Source organism: Lissotriton helveticus, chromosome 4_1, assembly GCF_964261635.1.
Source record: "Lissotriton helveticus chromosome 4_1, aLisHel1.1, whole genome shotgun sequence".
Lineage (NCBI taxonomy): Eukaryota > Metazoa > Chordata > Amphibia > Caudata > Salamandridae > Lissotriton > Lissotriton helveticus.
In genome coordinates this window covers 257,754,928-257,775,954 of record NC_136063.1, presented here as the reverse complement: position 1 = coordinate 257,775,954, position 21,027 = coordinate 257,754,928, and the positions used below count along the sequence as shown (strand labels likewise).

Here is a 21,027-nt window from a genome sequence, read left to right as displayed (position 1 = left end):
TATTTGGGCTCATATCAATTTTCATTTGTTTGAGGATAATGCACAGATTTATGTCTGTGTGTCAATGGGTATTCCAACTACCAAGGTTAACTCAGTCTTAGCACATCAGGACTCATGATGAATTCTTAGCAGGAATAAATCAGTGTTCAATGCAATAACTCCTTGTAATGAACAAGACACTTTTTAATCAAAGCGTCTGGTGTAAAAATGCCATCTCAACCAAGTCACGGTGTACCTTGCAGCTGCTTGAGAAACTTTCATCCGGGGTTGCAGGCATGCTTCATTTCAGCGGCTCTGTGTCCTTCAAGGTAGTGCTCCTGCTGGGTTTTTTTATCCTCTCATTAATATAACTGGCCCTGTGAATCTATTTTCAGTGTAGCTATCTAACCTTTTATAAAATCCTATCAATATACTCTGCTCCTAATCACCACAGTTTATGGCAAGAGGAAAGAGGTGATTTAGTGCATGATGCAGCTATATCAATTGACTCAGCATCTCCCCACATATTAATACCACCAGCATCTCAATGCTCATTCTGTTTATGCCCATATATTCTAGGTGTGAGCTTCTCATGAATATAAATGCATGGTGAGTATATGCTTATATTTCCTACAGTAGGAGACTTTTTTCTGGAGTTGACATCATGTAGTATTTTCAGAAAAATGTTTTCCAAATAAGGAGGCTTGTTACAGGACAGTAAAAAGGCTTGTCAGAGTAACACGCCTGCTTACACAATGGCACAGATTTATCTAGAATTCACGCAACACAGCACAGCAAGTAAAGTTGTTGCGCTGTGTGAACGGGAGAGAGCATAACAGAGCCATAGCTACTAAGATGTGGAGCTTTTCTGCTCTCTCCCTGCACTGACGTGCCTTCCCGAATAAAAACAGTGTTCTAAGAACTTTCCTACTTGTCATGCGTGCTGTACAATGCAGTACACATGCAAAGTGGGAAAAACAAGGAGAAGAAATGCGTTACTTACCTGTAACTGCAGTTATCCAGTATAAGTGTCTTTCATAGATTCACATGCCTGAATCATTCCCCGTCGTCGAGACGGGAGCCTCCGGTATATAAAAAAGTAATGTCCTATAGACATACATAGAAAAGAATAGGCCTAAGGATCTCACCTTAGTGACCTATCCACGTCCTTTTGCAGGAAGGACCAAACAGAGCCGGCCCAAAGGGTCTCACCTTAGTGGCCTATCTGAGTCCTTTTGTAAAAAAGGACCAAATAAAGAAAAACAACCAATCAGCTACTACCTCCTTCTAGAACCTTCCTGCCAGGAGCCCAAGTCTCTCAGATTTCCGTACGCACCAAGCTAGTTAGGCGTAAACTCATTAGAGAGATAGGTGAGCCCTGCCAGGGGAGGCGGGAGGGTGCATGTGAATCTATGAAAGACACTAATACTGGATAACTGCAGTTACAGGTAAGTAACGCATTTCTTATCCAGTATTTTTGGGTGTCTTTCATAGATTCACATGCCTGAATCAGAGTAGCGAGCAATACATTATGCACATTTGTGATGGAACATCAGATATGAGTCTGTAGATAATACATATCATGCGACTGCAAACCACCACAATGCATTGTCATGTAAATATTAGTAAACAGAAAATGTGCATACCAGTAAAGGATGGAGGGATGTAGGAAGGCTCACCTCACTGGAATAGATGGCGAAGCACTGCTCGGCCCACTGCTGCATCCTTCATCAGCTCAGTATCCAGGCAGTAGTGCCTGGTGAAGGTGTGCGGGGACTTCCAGGTCGCCGCTCTGCAGATGTCCAATACCGGCACTCCAGCAAACAGTGCCGCAGACGTGGACATGGCTCTTGTCGAATGAGCTTTGACTCGTGAGTCCAACGGCCGTCCGGCCTTGTCGTGACAAAAGGTGATCGCAGAAGAAATCCACCTTGAAATACTCTGTTTAGTCAGGGGCATGCCTTTTCGTGGTCTACTAAAGGCAATAAAGAGTTGGGATGACTTCCGGAAGTGTCTTGTCTTGTCGATGTAGAATTTAAGACATCTCTTCAGATCTAGCGAATGCAGTGTTCTCTCGGCTGCAGTGGTAGGATTTGGGAAGAATGATCGAAGTACCACTGGTTCGTTAAGGTGGAAGTCCGAGGGGACTTTTGGAATGAACCGAGGGTTAGTCCGCAGAATGACCCTGTCTTCCCTGAATTGCATAAAGGGATCTTGGATGGAGAGAGCCTGCAACTCACTGACCCTTCTGGCAGATGTTAATGCCAGGAGGAGGGCCGTTTTCCAGGAGAGGAATTTGATCTCCGCCTTATGGATGGGTTCGAAGGGATGCTTCATTAACTGATGAAGTACCACATTGAGGTGCCACGATGGAGGAATTGGTCTTGGTCGTGGAAAGGACCTGTATAGGCCTTTTAGGAATTGTTTTATAAGCCTGTCTGCCCACAAGGGAGGGGGCCGTAGCAGTCCTTGTGAACCTGGAAATCGCCGCTAGATGCACTTTGATGGATGTATGTGCAAGGCCTGATTGCGCAAGATGCAATAAGTATGGCAGCAGCTGCTGTGGAGTGGTGTGGAAGGGGTGCAAGCCATTAGCCACACACCAGGAGCAGAATCGCTTCCATTTTAGTGAGTAGGTTTTAGTAGTGCTGACAGCTCTAGCTTTCGCAAGGACATCTCTGCACTCTTGCGGGATGTTCAGGTGGCTGAATTCGCGGTATTCAGGAGCCAGGCTGACAATTTCAGAGCGCTCAGATCGGGTGGAGGACCTGCCCTTGGGACATCGTGAGCAGGGCTGGGAATTGCTGTAGGCGAAGAGGGGGCCGGGCAGAGAGGCGATGAAGTTCCGTGAACCAGTGCTGCCTCGGCCAGGATGGAGCAATTAGGATTAGAGTGCAGGGCTCTGACTTCATCTTCCTGAGAACCCTGGGTATCAGTGGGAATGGCGGAAAGGCGTACGCAAATACGTTTCGCCATGCAATGGAAAATGCATTCCCGAGGGTTCCTGAGTGGTGATGCCTGCTTGCGAAGCTTGGGCATTTGGCGTTCTCTCTGGTGGCAAAGAGGTCGATTCGCGGGGTGCCCCACTCCGCGAAGATATGCTCCAGCACCTCCGTGTTTAGTTCCCATTCGTGGGAAGGAGACCTCTCTCTGCTCAGGGCGTCCGCCAAGACATTGTCCTTGCCCGGGACGTACTCCGCTTTCAATGTTATTCCATGTTCCAGAAGCCAGTTCCAGACCCTTTGCGATTCTCGAGATAGTGAGATCGAACGCGTCCCCCCCCTGTTTGTTCAGGTAGTGCATCGTCGTGGTGTTGTCCGTTCTGATGAGCACTGGGGAGTTGCGAATGCGCGGTAGGAACGTCTGAAGAGCCAGGAAGACCGCTCTCAGCTCCAGTAGGTTTATATGGAGCTTGGTCTCCTGTGTCGTCCACTTGCTGTTGATCTGAAGTTCTTAGAGCACTGCTCCCCACCCTTCCAGGGATGCGTCCGTTGTTATTACGTGTGGTTCTGCCAGGAGCAGGAATGGCAGTCCCCTTGACAGGTGTTTGGGCGAACTCCGCCATGGTAAGTGGTTGACCATGGGTCGAGTGATGCGTATGCGGTCCTCGAAGGATCCCGTAGCTTGTGTCCATTGCCTTGTCAGTTCCTCTTGGAGAGGGCGCATTTTGAGGCGGCAGTGGGGAATGAGCATTATGCATGAAGACATCATGCCGAGGAGGGACTTGAAGGTGCGGACAGGCAGAGTCTTCCGTGAAGCCACTGACTTGGCCAGGGAGATGAGTTTGACCTTTCTCTCCTGAGAGGGGAAAGCTCTGACACGTTCCGTGTCCAGAGTCGCTCCAAGGAACGTGATGACTTTGGTGGGTTCCAGTGTAGACTTCTCGCAGTTGAGGGTCAAGCCTAGTCGGTGGAAAATATCCAGACAGGCGCTGGAGGATGAGGCTGCGGCGGTCGCGGATGGCGCTTTTACCAACCAGTCGTCCAGGTATGGGAACACCTGGTGGCCCTGTTGACGGAGGAAGGCTGCCACAGGGGAGAGGCATTTGGTAAATATCCGTGGGGCAGACTTGAGGCCGAATGGAAGGACACGAAATTGGTAGTGTTGTCCTGCTACCGCAAACCTGAGGAACTTCCTGTGCCCTTTGAGGATAGGAATATGGTAGTAGACGTCCTGAAGGTCTAAGGACGTCATGTAGTCCCCTTCCTCCAGGAGACCCAGGATTTCCTGTAGAGTTACCATACGGAACGATTGTTTCTTGAGGAACACATTGAGTGCCCTGAGGTCCAGGATTGGCCGCCACTTTTTTCCTTTTTTGTGGATTAGGAAGAAGTGAGAGTAGAAGCCTTTCCCCTTGTGGGCCTGTGGAACTCTCTCTATCGCTCCCTTTTGTTACATGGAAGCTATTTCCTGAAGAAGCAATTGTAAGTGCCTGTGGGATCGTTTGCAGGGTGGCGTCGGTGGGGGAATTGAGACAAATTCTAGGGAATGTCCGAATTGAATGAGTTGGAGTACCCACCGATCCGTTGTTATTGTTTGCCAATTTTTTAGAAAGTATGTGAGTTTTCCTCCAATTTGTAAAGAATGCAATGGTGGACGGGCTAGCCATTGAGACGAGTCATTGGTGGTTGCCAGCAGGGCGCTTTTGGTTCTTTCCTCTGTAGTTCGACTTGCCGTAGGAAGTCTGGCGCCCCTGTTGGTGTTGCCGCTGTTGGAATTGCGGTTTGTTTTGTGAGTACGAATAGGAAGACCTATTTTGGTAGGAACCTCTATATGAAGGTTGTCCTCTTCCTCTGTTGCCACGAATGGACTGGGTCCGAAATTGCAGGGTACCAAGAGCCTTGGCAGTATCCGTGTCCTTTTTAATAGTCGTGAGGGCCGCGTCAATTTGTTCACCAAAGAGGTGCTGGCCATCATAAGGCATATCCAGGATTCTTGTTTGCACTTCCTGGCGGAAGGAGGTGGCCTTGAGCCAACCCTGTCGTCTTAGTACTGCAGCACCTGCCAGTTGCCGGAAACCAGTCATGGCGACGTCGATCGCGCAGTCTATGAGTTCGGAAGCAGACGTTTGTCCTTCTAAGAGGAGCGAATGAGCCTCTTCTTTGAGATCTTCTGGCAGATTAGAAAGGTAGGGTGCAATGTCTGCCCAGAGTTGGCGATTGTAACGGCCCAGAAGTGCAATCGAATTCGCCACCTTCACCGTCATGGCCGACGTGGTAGTGAAGCGTTTGCCAACTGCATCCAGTTTCTTGCCTTCCTTGTCAGGTGGCATCGACAGAGGCAATGCTGGATTTCTCAAGTTTTTCTGCGCCGCTTGAGTCACTACAGAATCTGCCTTGGGGTAACCTGTGAGGCATGCTGGCGCCGATGATGTTGCCTTGTATTTTTTATCTAGTCTGGGCACTACCACTTGTATAGAAGCTGGTGTTTGCATGAGTTGTTTGCCTTGCTTCCAGATAAAGTCAATGATTGGAATCGATCTTGTTGACTTCTTAGTGGGCTCCTTGAAATCGTAAAGGAAGAATTCAGTCTCCTGTGTTTCCATAGACATATGGAATCTCTTGGCAGCCCGCTCTATGAGATTGTGGAATCCACCGATGTCTGCGGGTGGTGATTCCGAAGACTGTGGTTCTGTAGAGGCCGGAGAATGTGCCACATAGTCCTGGTCTGCATCCGGGTCTGACTCGTCGTCATGGACTTCACCCTCTTCCTGTTCTCTCTCCTCTTATTCAGATGAGAGAATGTCTTGTATTGGCACCTGTACCTTTTCGAGCACCAGTGGAGATGGTTTATGGCGAGGCAAAGGAGCGGGCACCTGTGCAGCTGGAAGTGCAGGTGTAGTGGGTTTCTCTGGGAACCTCTCTTTATAATCCTTAATTAGGAACTGGAGATCCGAGACGATGGATGCCGGGAGACATACCATTGGAGTAACCTGTGACTGGGTGTGGACCGATTGCTCTACGTGGTCCTCCTCTTCCGGCTCCTCATCTGTGATCTGACACTTAAGCACCAAGTCTGATGGACTAATTGCTTGTGTATATGAATCCTCATCCGGCTCCTGACCTTGCAATATACAGGCTGGAGGTAGCCGTTGCACCTTACTGGGCGACGTCAGGACTGGCGTAATTGGCCTTTTTGTGATTTTGACTGTGACATGGCTTACTTGAGGTGGAAAGTCATCCATGGCATGTGATAAAAGGGCAGATTCTTTCCATGGCCCTGTGGTCGTCGACGCTGGAGTTGACGGCACCGTGTTATGCGCCTTCCCCGACGGTAATTTACCCGTCGGCGGCGGTGTCTCCGTCGACGGTGTCTTCGTCTACGCTGTTTTCGTCGACGGCAATTTCTCCACCGTCGACGGTTTACCCCTCGTCGACGGTTTTTCTGTCGTCGACGGAGTGGCCCTCGTCGACGAGGTAGGCTTCGTTGACGGTGTGGTTTTCATCGACGGCGTCGTCGACGACGGTCTCGTCGTCGACGGTAATATCTTCGTCGTCGATGGAGTGACTGGGATGGTCGACGGCGTAGGTCTACTCGCCGACGATGAAGGCGTCGTCCACGTCGTTGAAGAGGTAGCCGACGATGCCGTCCTCGTCGACACGGTCGTCGTCGACGTTGAGACAGTTTTTTGCGCCGAATAAACCAACGACGCTGTCGTCGTCGTCGGGACCAGCGGCTGCTTCCTGGTGACAGGAAGTTCCTTGCCAGACACTGAGGTCTTGCCCTCTGAGGACTTTTTGGAAGTGTTCATAGGAGGGGTGCCTGAGGGGCTAGGGGAAGTAACCCTTGGCCTCTTCAAGGAAAACTGTGAAGTTCCAGAGACACTCTCACCTTCCGACACCAAGTCATCTGTTTTGTCCTTGAGTCTGTTGAGCCACAGTAGAAGGCGTCCTTCTCGGTCCTTGAGAGTCTTGTTCGAGAAGGTCCTACATATCTTGCAGTCCTTGGCTTGATGGTGAGGGTAGAGACAGTATAAACAAGTTTCATGTTTATCCTCTACATGAAGTCTTTTCTTGCTGCAGGAGGAACAGGCCCTAAAAAGGCCTTTTTTCTGGCTGTCAGACATAATTTTCCAAGTTGAATAAAGTCACTTTTTGAAGAAAGAAGAAGTTTCCTGAGGAGAACTCAGGTGGAGACTCCCTAGCACAACGTGCGGTAGAAAATCTGAGAGACTTGGGCTCCTGGCAGGAAGGTTCTAGAAGGAGGTAGTAGCTGATTGGTTGTTTTTCTTTATTTGGTCCTTTTTTACAAAAGGACTCAGATAGGCCACTAAGGTGGGACCCTTGGGCCTGCTCTGTTTGGTCCTTCCTGCAAAAGGACGTGGATAGGTCACTAAGGTGAGATCCTTAGGCCTATTCTTTTCTATGTATGTCTATAGGACATTACTTTTTTATATACCGGAGGCTCCCGTCTCGACGAAGGGGAATGATTCAGGCATGTGAATCTATGAAAGACACCCAAATACTGGATAAATGAAAACATTTCTCCTCGTTACGCCTCCCTAGAAGTGGTGCGGTATTTGTACGCAAATCCCTCACTGCAGTTCTTTGCAGATAGAGATTTGTGTCAAAACCCATGGGTGGTTGTATGGAATGCCACCTTGACGCAAAGTAACACAGTGTAGCACATTGTGCAACGTTGCGTGACTTTGGGTTACAATCCAACCAAACTGCGATTTGCATTGATTAGTATTTCCCACCACAAACCTTTTTTTGTAAATCTGGATCTACATCTGCAAGATTCAGCCTCTTCTAGACCATTTTGCTTCTAACTTGTAAATACTGTTTTTTCACTTGTTTTTAAAACACATAATACAGTGTAAAGTTAAATATGGTCTTTTGATAGCACAGGCTATATTTGTAGCTTCAAAATAAAAAGGAAAGTCATATTTATTTTTTAAATTAAAGCTTTGCCATTCTTGTAACTTAGCTGCAAATGTGCATTAGAGGTGCACAGCTCTTTAGTTGAGAAATCTATAAATTAAAATACTTGTCCTACTTGCAACCACAAAACAAGTGTAGAATTATCCATCACATTGGGTAAAAGCTGCTGCAGTCAACTACAGTTTTAGAAAAGTAAGATTTTGGCAGTAACCTCTTTCACTCATTGTCGTTAGAAAATTACTAAAAATGTCAATTTGCACCTTATCGTGCATACAAAAATTTAAATCAATAGATACACAAGAGATTTGTTATCTATATTTCTAAAATTACTTTCTTAACGTTGTCACCTAACCTGCCTAAAAGTCTGAACAGTTTGAACTGATGACTAAATTGCGTCCCATTAGCTGGTCTCCTGTAGCTCAGAGGAAATTGCACTTTTCATCCCACATCATTTTTGAACCACCCATAAACTTCAAAGCTATATACTCAAGGCATTAGGATGTTTTAAAAGCACCACTAGCCGTGAAGGTCGACACATCGGCAATTGAACTACATTGCCTATCACCCCAACATAAAGTGCCTGGCAATAAGAGAGTAAAGCAATATCCCACTGTCTTTGGGAACTGAGATTCAATCATTTCGAACAGGCTGGTACTGACTTTGTGAAGTCCAATCGTGTCCTTGTTTATATGTTAGTTGTTTAGATGCTTCTTTCACTTGATGCACCGCACAAGCACTTTTCACGTTGCTCTTCTAAAACAGCCCATATGAATACTGTCTCATGTATTAATCTTTATATGTTCTGAACACTCTATTGTTGAATATACCAAATGTTGGGAATCAGACCTGTGTGTTTTTGTTTTATGTTGTTTTTGGGCATTCAATGCTCTGATATATTTGGGAATCATACCGTGTATATGCAGTTACTAAGCAACTGTCTAATATTATACCTATCAGACTTCGACAGAAACAATAGCCTTTTCAGATTCATCAATATTCAGGTTCTGCAGAATACAGGGTTACCACATTGTAGCTTAATGTTGCTGGAAGATTCCTGGCAGGAAGGCATGTGGGAGCTATTTAGAGAACCTACCTTAGGTATGTGAGGGGAGAGACAGAATAGTTGCAGTAAATGACTACATAAAGGCTAGACATGAAGCATGATAGTAGCATGTTTACATTACAACAAGGCTCCGGTGTAAGTTTGCCTTTGATGCTGGCTTTCTGATAGCAAGGCTGATTCTTGTTCTGTCACCCCAGGATATGACCCAGGCTTAGGCACAGTCTCAATCAATCAATCAATTAATGAATCAATCAAAAAGTTTTTGTAGAAAAATTAGCAGAAATAGACAAAACAGAGAAGCAGAAAAGGAAAAACAGAGCAGAAGCAGGAGGTAGAAAAATGAACAAAGCAATTCGGAGGGCAGATAAGCCAGCAGAAAAGGTGAAACAGAGGGTAGAAAAACAAGTAGAAAAGGGCTAATCAAAGGGCAGAAAAACCAAAACAGAACAAGAAACAAAGAAAAGAGACACAAACAAGGGCAGTAGGTAGACAGGCTGCAGGGTGGTAGACTGTGGGCAAGCTGGACAGGAGAACTATGGCAGGGGGCTGCATGAGTCTGGGTTGGATTTCTACTGCTGGGGAGATGGAGAGCCCTTATTGTCATATGGGAGAGACTGGGTATGGTGACAGAGCTTAAACAGTGGAAGTCGAATTCTGTGTCTTTAAAAAATACCTGATTAGTGCTCTCTGCAACTGTTTTACGATAAAGACAGGAAGTGCTGCAACAACGTTATGGATGAGATTCTAACATTGAGCTAGGGTTAGAGCCTAACATCAATAAACAGTCAGTGAAACAAAATAGGACTTAGAAGAAGTCAATAAGAAGGTCCTGTCTGCAACTCTTTGCGTGGGACAGAGTTATGGTCTTGGATCCTGCTTTCTTTTTTTAACCTAGCTTTGGACGTGCTGCTCAAAGCTCAGATCAGCTAACCTTTTAGAGTGCTAAGAAGATGGAAGACAAAGAAGTGGATATCTGAGGAAGATTCCAATGACAAACTGGAACTGGTGAACTTTGGCAGGGCCCTTGCTGGACTAAGTGCTTGAGCCTATCTTCCACTTCTATCTTTGCTGTTGAAAGAGCGTAAACATTTCCTATGTAATTGAGCATTACTAATGGCAAACCTGCCTTGGGCTTCAGACATAAAACTGAATGTAAAAAGTGACACTCAGACATTTGGTGCTGCAAAATGAAAACATGAGGCTTTGATATTCATAGGCTTTTGTTAGACGCTTTCTATGAAATAAATCATGTACACCATTGCACAATTAATTCATAGTTTGATTTAACGTGGCTAGTTAAGATTTTTTCATCATGTGAATGAATTTGCAAAAAATGTGAAATGTGTGCAGCAGTAGAATATAATTGTACTGAATTAATACTACATTTTAAAATATAGAAACAGCTCTTGCTCTGAAAGCTCCAGTTGACTTTCGAGATCATCAAAGGAATGTCTCTTTCTGTGTGAAAGGGAGAACGCTTAGCATATATTACAGCATGTGACCTCAGAGCCTTATTGGATTTTAGTTGCTGGTAAAATGCTTTATTTAAACAAAGCCTCAGTTAATTATTTGCTTTAGAGAGAATAGGAAAAAAACATACTTAAAAAATGCATTACTATGTTCTGCTTTAATGATTCTTGCTTAAATAACAGTTCTTTTGCAGCTAATGTTACGTGTTTAGTTGAAAATAAAATGTTTCTTTAAAGGAAGGTTAGGAGAAACCTGGTCTTCAACAGGTGAAAGGAGGAGAACGCTTAGCATATATTACAGCATGTAACCTCAGAGCCTTATTGGATTTTAGTTGCTGGTAAAATGCTTTATTTAAACAAAGCCTCAGTTAATTATTTGCTTTAGAGAGAATAGGAAACAAGCATTTACAATGCAACGGTTTCGCCTTTGCAAAAGTTAGAGCTATTGGCATTGCTCAGGACATTATTTTTATTTATGTTTATTTTTTTTTAAACACAAATAAATGGCATTGTCATTTACAATGCCAATAGCAGGGCAGGAGAGCAAGCACAAGTCTGCCAATGTAAAGGATGCTTGAAAGCCAGTACTGGCTTTAATTGATGGAGTCACTTGAAAACTATTTTTTGGGGAGGTATTGAAAGGTGACCTGATGAGCTGTGAAGAGTGTGCTTTTAATGGACAGTTATAAAAAAAATTCCACTAGGTACAGTCTTCACATTCCTCCTATCTATATTTTGGAAACACTTTTTATCTTAAACATAAATCTTTTTGTGCACTTTGTGGCAGCCTATCTTATAGTGTGTGTAATGCTTAACTTAATGACATACATATTCAAGGTTCTTTCTATCACATGCTGGGACCTCGTACCACTAAAAACACACAAGTCACTATTCCCCCTGCACCAAACAGAATTAAACTCTGTAGCTATATGGTTGCATACACAGATATCTGCAGCGATTGCATTAACCACTAAAGGCTTCACAATGGTAAATAGTGCATCTCTCACAGCAGGCAACCGAGGCAGTCGCAAAACCGGAGCACAAGCAGCAGGCAACAGAGGCAGACGCAAAACCGGAGCACAAGCAGCGGGCAACAGAGGCAGACGCAAAACCGGAGCACAAGCAGCGGGCAACAGAGGCAGGCGCAAAACCGGAGCACAAGCAGCGGGCAATAGAGGCAGGCGCAAAACCGGAGCACAAGCAGCAGGCAACAGAGGCAGGCGCAAAACCGGAGCACAAGCAGCAGGCAACAGAGGCAGGCGCAAAACCGGAGCACAAGCAGCAGGCAACAGAGGCAGGCGCAAAACCGGAGCACAAGCAGCAGGCAACAGAGGCAGGCGCAAAACCGGAGCACAAGCAGCAGGCAACAGAGGCAGGCGCAAAACCGGAGCACAAGCAGCAGGCAACAGAGGCAGGCGCAAAACCGGAGCACAAGCAGCAGGCAACAGAGGCAGACGCAAAACCGGAGCACAAGCAGCAGGCAACAGAGGCAGACGCAAAACAGGAGCACAGGCAACAGAGGCAGATGCAAAACAGGAGCACAGGCAACAGGGGCAGACGCAAAACAGGAGCACAGGCAACAGAGGCAGACGCAAAACAGGAGCACAGGTAACAGAGGCAGCCGCAAAACTGGAGCACAAGCAGCAGGCAACAGAGGCACACGGAAAACGGGATGTAGTTTCCGTTATGACCTGGAGTGAGGTGGTCACCCTATATAGGACTGTGGGGGTGACCAGTAAGATCACGAGGCCTAACGGAAGGTTGCAGCTGCATGCGAGAGAGAAACCGAGGAGCAACAGTGAAAGACAGAAGAGAGCTATTTAAAAAAAATGCAGACTAAGCTACACAAAGAGAAGAAATAAGAAAGACGAGATTGGTAGAGAGAGGAGAGAGATAAGGAGACAGGGAGAGAGAAAAAGAGACAGTTTAGTATAGTGTGAGAGAGAGGATCTATGGAAAGAGAGAAGGATAGGGAAGATAGATCGAGAGAGAGATGGGCTCTAGCACAAATATGCCCCCACGAGCCTCCGTGGCTCTGAAGACGAATGCATCCGGTCATGGGAGTCCCTCATGGGGGACTTGAAAGAAATGCCCCCGCTTTGGAAGAGCCTCGTGGGCTCTGAAAACAAAATGCCCCTGAAGCTGCTAAGACGCCCGCACTCACCGGGAGCTTCTGGCGGACACGGTGCTCTTCTGCCTGTATGCTCCCTGGCTCTTCCTTGCTCCTCGGAGCCCTGGGGGGAAACGAAGGGTAAAGTTAAAGACCTGCAGATGACCCAGCGGACTCGGGTGGATCCAACCGACGTGGGATTGACTGCACCTGCCCGTCACATCCCGTGCACGATTCCGTGCACCACTCGGGGCTGCATGATCCCGAGGTGCAGAGCAGTGATCGTTATAGGGGTCCCCAGGGAGGCACGGTGCCTGTGCCCCCATGCAAAGATCACCACCGAAGCTGCCCCCATACTCGCACACCACCCCCGGGCGTTTTTTTAAAGCAGAGCCGCCGAGCGGGGCCTGCAACAAGCGCCCACCCCAGCAGCGCCCAACTGTCGGCTGTAACACCACATCCTGACTCCAGGAAGAACCAAGAGGAAGGGGGCAATATTCAGGGCAACGGTAAGTAGAGGGTCAGGCGTAAAGGCCAGAGTGGCAGACCTTAAAGCTGAGGAACCAAGTTCGAGTCTTGGCGAAAGGGTCAAGCATCCTGTGAATTTGGGCAAATCACTTAAAATCCCGGTGCCTAAAAAAACGAATGTGTCCGTCTGTAATGCCACTGGTACTAATGTAAAGCGCTCCAGAACCTTCGGGCCGAGCTCGCGCTATAGAGAGCTATTTAAAAAAAAAATCAGACTAAGCTACACAAAGAGAAGAAATAAGAAAGACGAGATTGGTAGAGAGAGGAGAGAGATAAGGAGACAGGGAGAGAGAACAAGAGACAGTTTAGTATAGTGTGAGAGAGAGGATCTATGGAAAGAGAGAAGGATAGGGAAGATAGATCGAGAGAGAGATGGGCTCTCGCACAAATATGCCTCCACGAGCCTCCGTGGCTCTGAAGACGAATGCATCCGGTCGTGGGAGTCCCTCATGGGGGACTTGAAAGAAATGCCCCCGCTTTGGAAGAGCCTCGTGGGCTCTGAAAACAAAATGCCCCTGAAGCTGCTAAGACGCCCGCACTCACCGGGAGCTTCTGGCGGACACGGTGCTCTACTGCCTGTATGCTCCCTGGCTCTTCCTTGCTCCTCGGAGCCCTGGGGGGAAACGAAGGGTAAAGTTAAAGACCTACAGATGACCCAGCGGACTCGGGTGGATCCAACCGACGTGGGATTGACTGCACCTGCCCGTCACATCCCGTACACGATTCCGTGCACCACTCTGGGCTGCATGATCCCGAGGTGCAGAGCAGTTATTCGTTATAGGGGTCCCCAGGGAGGCACGGTGCCTGTGCCCCCATGCAAAGATCACCACCGAAGCTGCCCCCATACTCGCACACCACCCCCGGGCGTTTTTTTAAAGCAGAGCCGCCGAGCGGGGCCTGCAACAAGCGCCCACCCCAGCAGCGCCCAACTGTCGGCTGTAACACCACATCCTGACTCCAGGAAGAACCAAGAGGAAGGGGGCAATATTCAGGGCAACGGTAAGTAGAGGGTCTGGCGTAAAGGCCAGAGCGGCAGACCTTAAAGCTGAGGAACCAAGTTCGAGTCTTGGCGAAAGGGTCAAGCATCCTGTGAATTTGGGCAAATCACTTAATCTCCCGGTGCCTAAAAAAACGAATGTGTCCGTCTGTAATGCCACTGGTACTAATGTAATGCGCTCCGGAACCTTCGGGCCGAGCTCGCGCTATATAAAACTCGCATATATTCGGTTCGAGTTTGCGCTATATAACGAAATATGAAGTGGTCAACTGTTGAGAAGAGCGAGGTGTTATTAGGGCAAGAATTTGGGCTACCCAAGGCAACGAAGAGACGAATGGGGCCGAACCTGGGACGGAAACAGGAGTCAGCGAGGGAGGAGGAGTTTTTTTGTACAGCCTGTACCACAGGTGAGAATGAGGAGCTAAATATCCCACATTATGCACAAACCTTGCATTCCATTGATTAAGTAGGCCATTTTGGGTGCTTAGGCGAGATTCGTGAGGAGTCGTCTATCGGGCGGGTGCATTGAATCTCGCAAACCACTCCAGCTAAAGGCACTTCGAACAAGTCAGGTCCCGGGCCGCGCTGTGATTGGCTGACGTCACGGGGGTGTCCCGGGCCGGCAGCCAATCACAGCGCGGCCCGGGAATGACGTCACGGGGGTGTCCCGGGCCGGCAGCCAATCGCAGCGCGGCCCGGTACAAAGGGGCGGGGCTTAAAAAAGCACCAGAAACGCCCCCGAATCGCGTTTTCAAGAGAAAGCGCGATTGACAGCCTCTGTCTCCCAATGACTAGCCTCCATTTATGGAGCTAGCCAATTGGAAACAGAGGCGGTCCAAACATCCCTACTGAAGACAAAAGTTTTCGATCTGGGAGGGGCAAGCCCCTCGCCAGGTCGAAACCTAAAAAACATACTTAAAAAATGCATTACTATGTTCTGCTTTAATGATTCTTGCTTAAATAACAGTTCTTTTGCAGCTAATGTTACGTGTTTAGTTGAAAATAAAATGTTTCTTTAAAGGAAGGTTAGGAGAAACCTGGTCTTCAACAGGTGAAAGGAGGAGAAATGCTCTAATTCTCCTCGTTTTTGCTGTTTCCATGTGTTTCTGAGTTTCAAAACGTCATTTAAAGATTGTTTATGTGCAAGAAGGGAAACCTTCCTGCACATAAACAATCTGTCCTTGAACGCAGACACCCTTTCACTCTGGTGCAAGGGCTGCAGCGTTGGTGCTAGGCTGCTAAGTTTAGCGCCAGCGAAGAGAGAAATTCAGGGCTGCACCACATTATTGCAAATATGGTGCAACCCTGTGTTTCTGAAGTGGTGGAATGCGGAGTTAAGCCAGGAAGGCTACAGCTAACACCGCACTCTGTCAGTTCCTTGTAAATATGCCCCATGGCATTCATAAATTGATACCTCCCTTAAAAAACCGTCCTGTTTTAACCTCCTGTACCAATGAAACGTGCGACCCACCAGTTGTAGAACGAGGTTAGATTCAAAGTGTAACTCCTATATCAGCATATTTGCATTTGAGGGCATGTTAGTCTGTTAACATATACATTTAAAGTTTCTGTAGTGAGATATTAGTGCAGTGCAAATATTTTAGCAACAGGGGTGTTTAAATGTATGTTTTTGCAGTTTGTTTTTTAGAATGCCACTTTCGAGAACAGTCTGTTGTCAAACTAGTAAAATTCTGATAACCATTTGATTGCAAACTAAGGGCCTAATTATGATGACAGTGAACCTCACCGCCATTTTCCGCCCGCTATATCCTAATGGCGGGCAGTACAGTGGCAGTCGGAAACTCCGACCGCCACACATCCAACGGGCTCCTTGAGCCCGCCGGTGCTGCGGAGACTCTCGTATTCCCATAAATGGCGGCAGTGCCTACCAGGCACCGCAGTTGGGATTACGATGGTCCATCCCTGCCAGCCTTTCCATGGTGGTTCACACGCCATCAAATGGCTGGAAGGATGGACTTTGGGGGCCCCTAGTCGGCCCTCCTTTCACCCAGGCACTTTAATTTTGGTGTTGGGGGGCACCTATGGTGCCCCCTACGTTTCCCTGCACCATGTGGCAGGCACCCGCTGCAATGTAATGTATGGCGAGTGCGCCCACCGTGGTGGCAGCTGCATCATAATACACAAGGTGGGAATGCCGCCTTGCAGGCGGGCGGTCCCACTCCCCGACACGATGGCAGACAGACTGAAGTCCGTCCGCCATCGTAATCAACCCCTAAATACGGATACACTTGCCTTAACTGTATCTAAAATGCACAGGTTACAGTGTTTACATTGTGCCAGTGTTTGCAGATTTAGAGGTGTCAGGGTGCATTTTTCATCGTCAGCAAATGCTGGAAGCAGAGAACAGAAAATATCTAGGATACCATAACCTAGAGGTCAACGCCAGGGGTGGCAGCTGCACGTGAACAGAGTCTGAGGAGCAGAGTGCTACAGTTCACTTGTACACTATTTCATTAAAACTCTGACCCAGCGAAATTGGTAACATTGACAGTGATAGTAAACCGGATGGTCAATCTGTTTTGATTTACATAATTGGATACAAGCAGGCTACATCTTCAAAGGAGCATTGTCCACAGGCTCGTAAGAAAACTATGGACTCTTACAATTTCTATGTTTGTGACAAATTAACCACTGCCCAGTCGAGCATGCGTTGTCCAATTCATGTTGGATTCCAGAAACCATTCATTTAATTTCAATCATTTTGTTTGAGTGCACGAAATTACGATTGCAACTGCCATCGTGAAACTGGCAGGTAAGTGGCGCAGTCCACTTGACCAGGCCTACGGGGGTGCATCAGCAGCACAACAGACAGGAGCGGAGATGATCTAACACTGCCCCATTGATCCTTACCTGTAACCGGAGCCAGGCAGAGCGAGGTATCCAGATTCCTCATAGACAGGTTCACGGGAGAATGAACGAAGCACTCAATGGCGGCTTTGTCGCAGTTACACAGAAGTCTTTCACAAGGATCCGCAGACACTAGAGAAAAAAAATACAAAGTGCCTTTTAAATATTTGATTTCACCAGCTGGCCATTTCCTTTTCTATAGGTTCCGGCTTCAAAGGACGGCTTTTATGCGCTTTTTAATGTATCGGAAGGCCTACTAAACACGCATGGATTCAAGTGGATGCGTAGATTAAAAGGACAGACGTGCAGCTGCAGACGCAGTACACATTAGAATGATAACAAGGAGCCAATAAGATCTTCACAACAACAGCAGCCATAGCATTTGACACACCTCATTTTTAAATATTTTACTTTTTGGCAGTTAGTTGCATCTACGTTTTTGCTAAATTCCATCACACTATATTTTCATACTTAGGACCTTATGTACTAAGAATGTATTCGGTATTGGTGGCCTTAATTTTCTCATCAACTTTTACCAAAAACATTGGTATTTTGCGAACCGGCCTATGTACTTATAGGTCAGTTTACAAAATACTGAATTGTAGTGGGTTGCAATTCGTCCTATGTCATGAATATTAATGAGATTGGTGTCAAATTGTGATCAAGTATGATTCTCTACCATCACAAGGATGGTGGTCTGCTGGGGTCAAAAGACCACCATGTCTGATTTCTTTGAAATAAAGTAATATGTATTTTTTTAAATGCAGCTCGTTCTTAGGTCGAGCATTTAAGACCTCTTGTATATACTTTAGTATATACTTATATGTGTATGTACTTTGTGGGCTCTGGAGACCAGCGACTTGTCTGCTTCTGCTTAGAGACTTTTTTCTGTTCAACTGCCTCTATTTAACTGTCTTAATAGAAAACGACCAGCAGAGGTCAGTAAAATACCAGAATTGCTTTCTGCTTAGGGACGTTCTTTTTTTTATTTTTCTGGCAACTGCCTCTATTTAACTTTCTTGATAGAAAATGACCAGCAAAGGTCAATAAAATATCAGAATCACTTTAGCATTCTCTAGATTCCAGTCAATAGAAATTGTCTTCCATGAGCACCCGTACACAATACATTTTTTTCCAATCTTGTGTTTTCAGTGATATGTACACCGAAGACACTGAGTTTATATTAAAAACAGAGCTCTGGCCTATAGCATTTCCCACTGGATATATGACGTTACAACGCGGACTTTTACCACGCAGACCATTACCACGCATTTTTTACAACGCAGGACCCTTTACCACGCATACCATTACAACGCTGGTATTTACAACGCAGGTACTATTACAACGCATACCATTACAACGTAAGTATAGGTAAGTAAATAATATGGTAAAATAATTATTAATAATATTTTTTTAAATTAATAAATTATTATTTTAATATTTAATATTTTAATTATTTATGTTAATATTTAATTATTAATTTTTAAATATATATGTTAAAAATACCCCTGTACCCCAAAACCCAGCCCTAAAACCTAAAAATACCCCTGAACCCCAAAACCCAAACCCAGCCCTGAACCCTAAAAATACCCCTGTACCCCAAAAACTGAAAACTGACCCTGAACCCTAAAAATACCCCTGCACCCCAAAAACTGAAAACTGACCCTGAACCCTAAAAATACCCCTGTACCCCAAAAACTAAAAACTGACCCTGAACCCTAAAAATACCCCTGTACCCCAAAAACTGAAAACTGACCCTGAACCCTAAAAATACCCCTGTACCCAAAAACTGAAAACTGACCCTGAACCCTAAAAATACCCCTGTACCCAAAAACTGAAAACTGACCCTGAACCCTAAAAATACCCCTTTACCCAAAAACTGAAAACTGACCCTGAACCCTAAAAATACCCTGTACCCAAAAACTGAAAACTGACCCTGAACCCTAAAAATACCCCTTTACCCAAAAACTGAAAACTGACCCTGAACCCTAAAAATACCCCTTTACCCAAAAACTGAAAACTGACCCTAAACCCTAAAAATACCCCTTTACCCAAAAACTGAAAACTGACCCTGAACCCTAAAAATACCCCTTTACCCAAAAACTGAAAACTGACCCTGAACCCTAAAAATACCCCTTTACCCAAAAACTGAAAACTGGCCCTAAACCCCAAAAATACCCCTTTACCCAAAAACTGAAAACTGACCCTGAACCCTAAAAATACCCCTTTACCCAAAAACTGAAAACTGACCCTGAACCCTAAAAATACCCATTTACCCAAAACCCAAACCTAAAATATTTTAAATAAAATTATATACTTACCAATACTTACGTTGTAATGGTATGCGTTGTAAAAGTACCTGCGTTGTAAATACCAGCGTTGTAATGGTATGCGTGGTAAAGGGTCCTGCGTTGTAAAAGTTGCGTGGTAATAGTAGGTCGTGGTAAAAGTTGCGTGGTAAAGGTTGTATACCACTGAAAGGCAATATTTATCTCCATGTGTTCCTATACCTGGCGTGTCACGCAGTTTGGTGCTTATTTTCCCTCCATGTTAAAAAACGGGAGATGTTTCAGCACCCAGGCTAATGTGCTGCATAGCTAAATATTTATAAGGTCCCAAAGGCGAGATCGATTGCATTGCAAATGCTTATTCTAAAAGGAAAGGATGTGTTAAAAAAAAATATCAACTTTCACAAATTGTTTTTAGGAGTAAGCAAGGCCTAATCCTAAAAAGTGTTTTTGATCACATTTAGAAAGTGAGTTACCGTAGGAGAGTAGGGTCTGCTATCCTATGGTCACCCCAAATTTTTGCTTTTTGCTTCACTGGTTTATGACTTAATGTGGCTGTGGGCCTGCTAATCAGACCCACAGCCTGCTGTTCTCTCTCTAAATTATTGCCAATGCACTTTAGGTGCATTACGAAATTGGAACTGGTTCACCTTATTGGCCCCTGTAACAGTGTACCCAGGTACCCAGGGCATAGGTGCTTCCAAGGCCTACCAGGGGCTGCAGCACGTATTGTGCCACTCCTGGCCTGGCCTCCATATTTGACACAACTGGCTGATCACTCAGCTGGGGTAAGTTGGTGTAACCGCCCCTTACTTAGGTGTAGCATGCCTATACCTAACCTAAAATGGACACATATGTTCCTATCAGCCACTCCTATGGAAGGCCTCATCAATCCTGGAGGCAGAGTGCTTGGAAATATGTGAGATGGTGCTCTGGCATGAGCTGAGCCTGTCTGCAGCTTTCGGAGCCATGTCCTTTAGCTGTTTCATGATACTGCCATACCATATACTCTTAAGTGCATTATAATCCTCGCGGTTAAATGCTATCTTTGGTTTGGCTTTATCAAAACATGTCGAGTAAGGTGTCATACGAATTGGAATACTACCCCCTTGCCAGTTCTGGTGACGGGGGTAGCATTCCACCCTTCTAGAGGGACACAACATGTACCTAACCTGAACCCCGGTTAAAGTTAAACAGAGCCTCAGCATCACAAAATGGATGCTGCCACCACAGACACAAGTCTGACCTCCTGCTGCTGGGAGTCCTTCCAGCGAGGGCAGCTTGGACAAAGGGTTTCCTGCCTTGGGAGGTGCTAGCACCACCCCAGACAGGATTTTGTGTATTGGGTAGGACAGGGCTGAATAGAATCAGACATGCCTGGGGCACACAAGGTGTCCTCGTGCATTTGCCAGTTCAAACCGGTGCTGGGGCTTTCCAGCCCCAGTCTTGGCGCGAAGTTGGACAAAGGAAAGGGGGTGTAACCACCCCCCTTCCTGGTCCCACCCAGAGGAGGGACCTAGTAGGTGATCTGGCCCCTAGAATTCAAATAAGAGTAGGAGCTGTGTCATGAGACTTCAGATCATCCTGAACTCGACGTAAAATAAGAAGAAACCTGGACTTCGACATTCTGCTGCACAGAAGACTGAAGAGAATCTCCCTTGTGGCCAAGGAGTGACCACCCTGTGAATACAGGCACCAACCAGCAACTCGACGTCTGCTTTGCCACCGCCTCCTGCCGGAGCCCGAGCCCAGAGCCTGACAAGACCCAGACTCCCAGACATCTCACAGCCCGATCCACAGTCCCTGCAAAGAAGGGACCCGTGGAGGCATCGAGAGACGTGG

General features: G+C 46.4%; 1 protein-coding gene across 2 annotated transcripts in view; it reads right to left on the bottom strand.

The window, feature by feature from the left end:
- Window positions 1-21,027, bottom strand: part of OC90 (otoconin 90) — a 619,335-nt gene that overhangs the window by 308,439 nt on the left and 289,869 nt on the right. For both annotated transcript variants that reach the window (XM_078685553.1, XM_078685554.1), the window contains exon 7: window positions 16,901-17,029. In XM_078685553.1, the coding sequence (XP_078541679.1) occupies window positions 16,901-17,029 (129 nt within the window). The remainder of the gene's footprint in view (window positions 1-16,900; window positions 17,030-21,027) is intronic.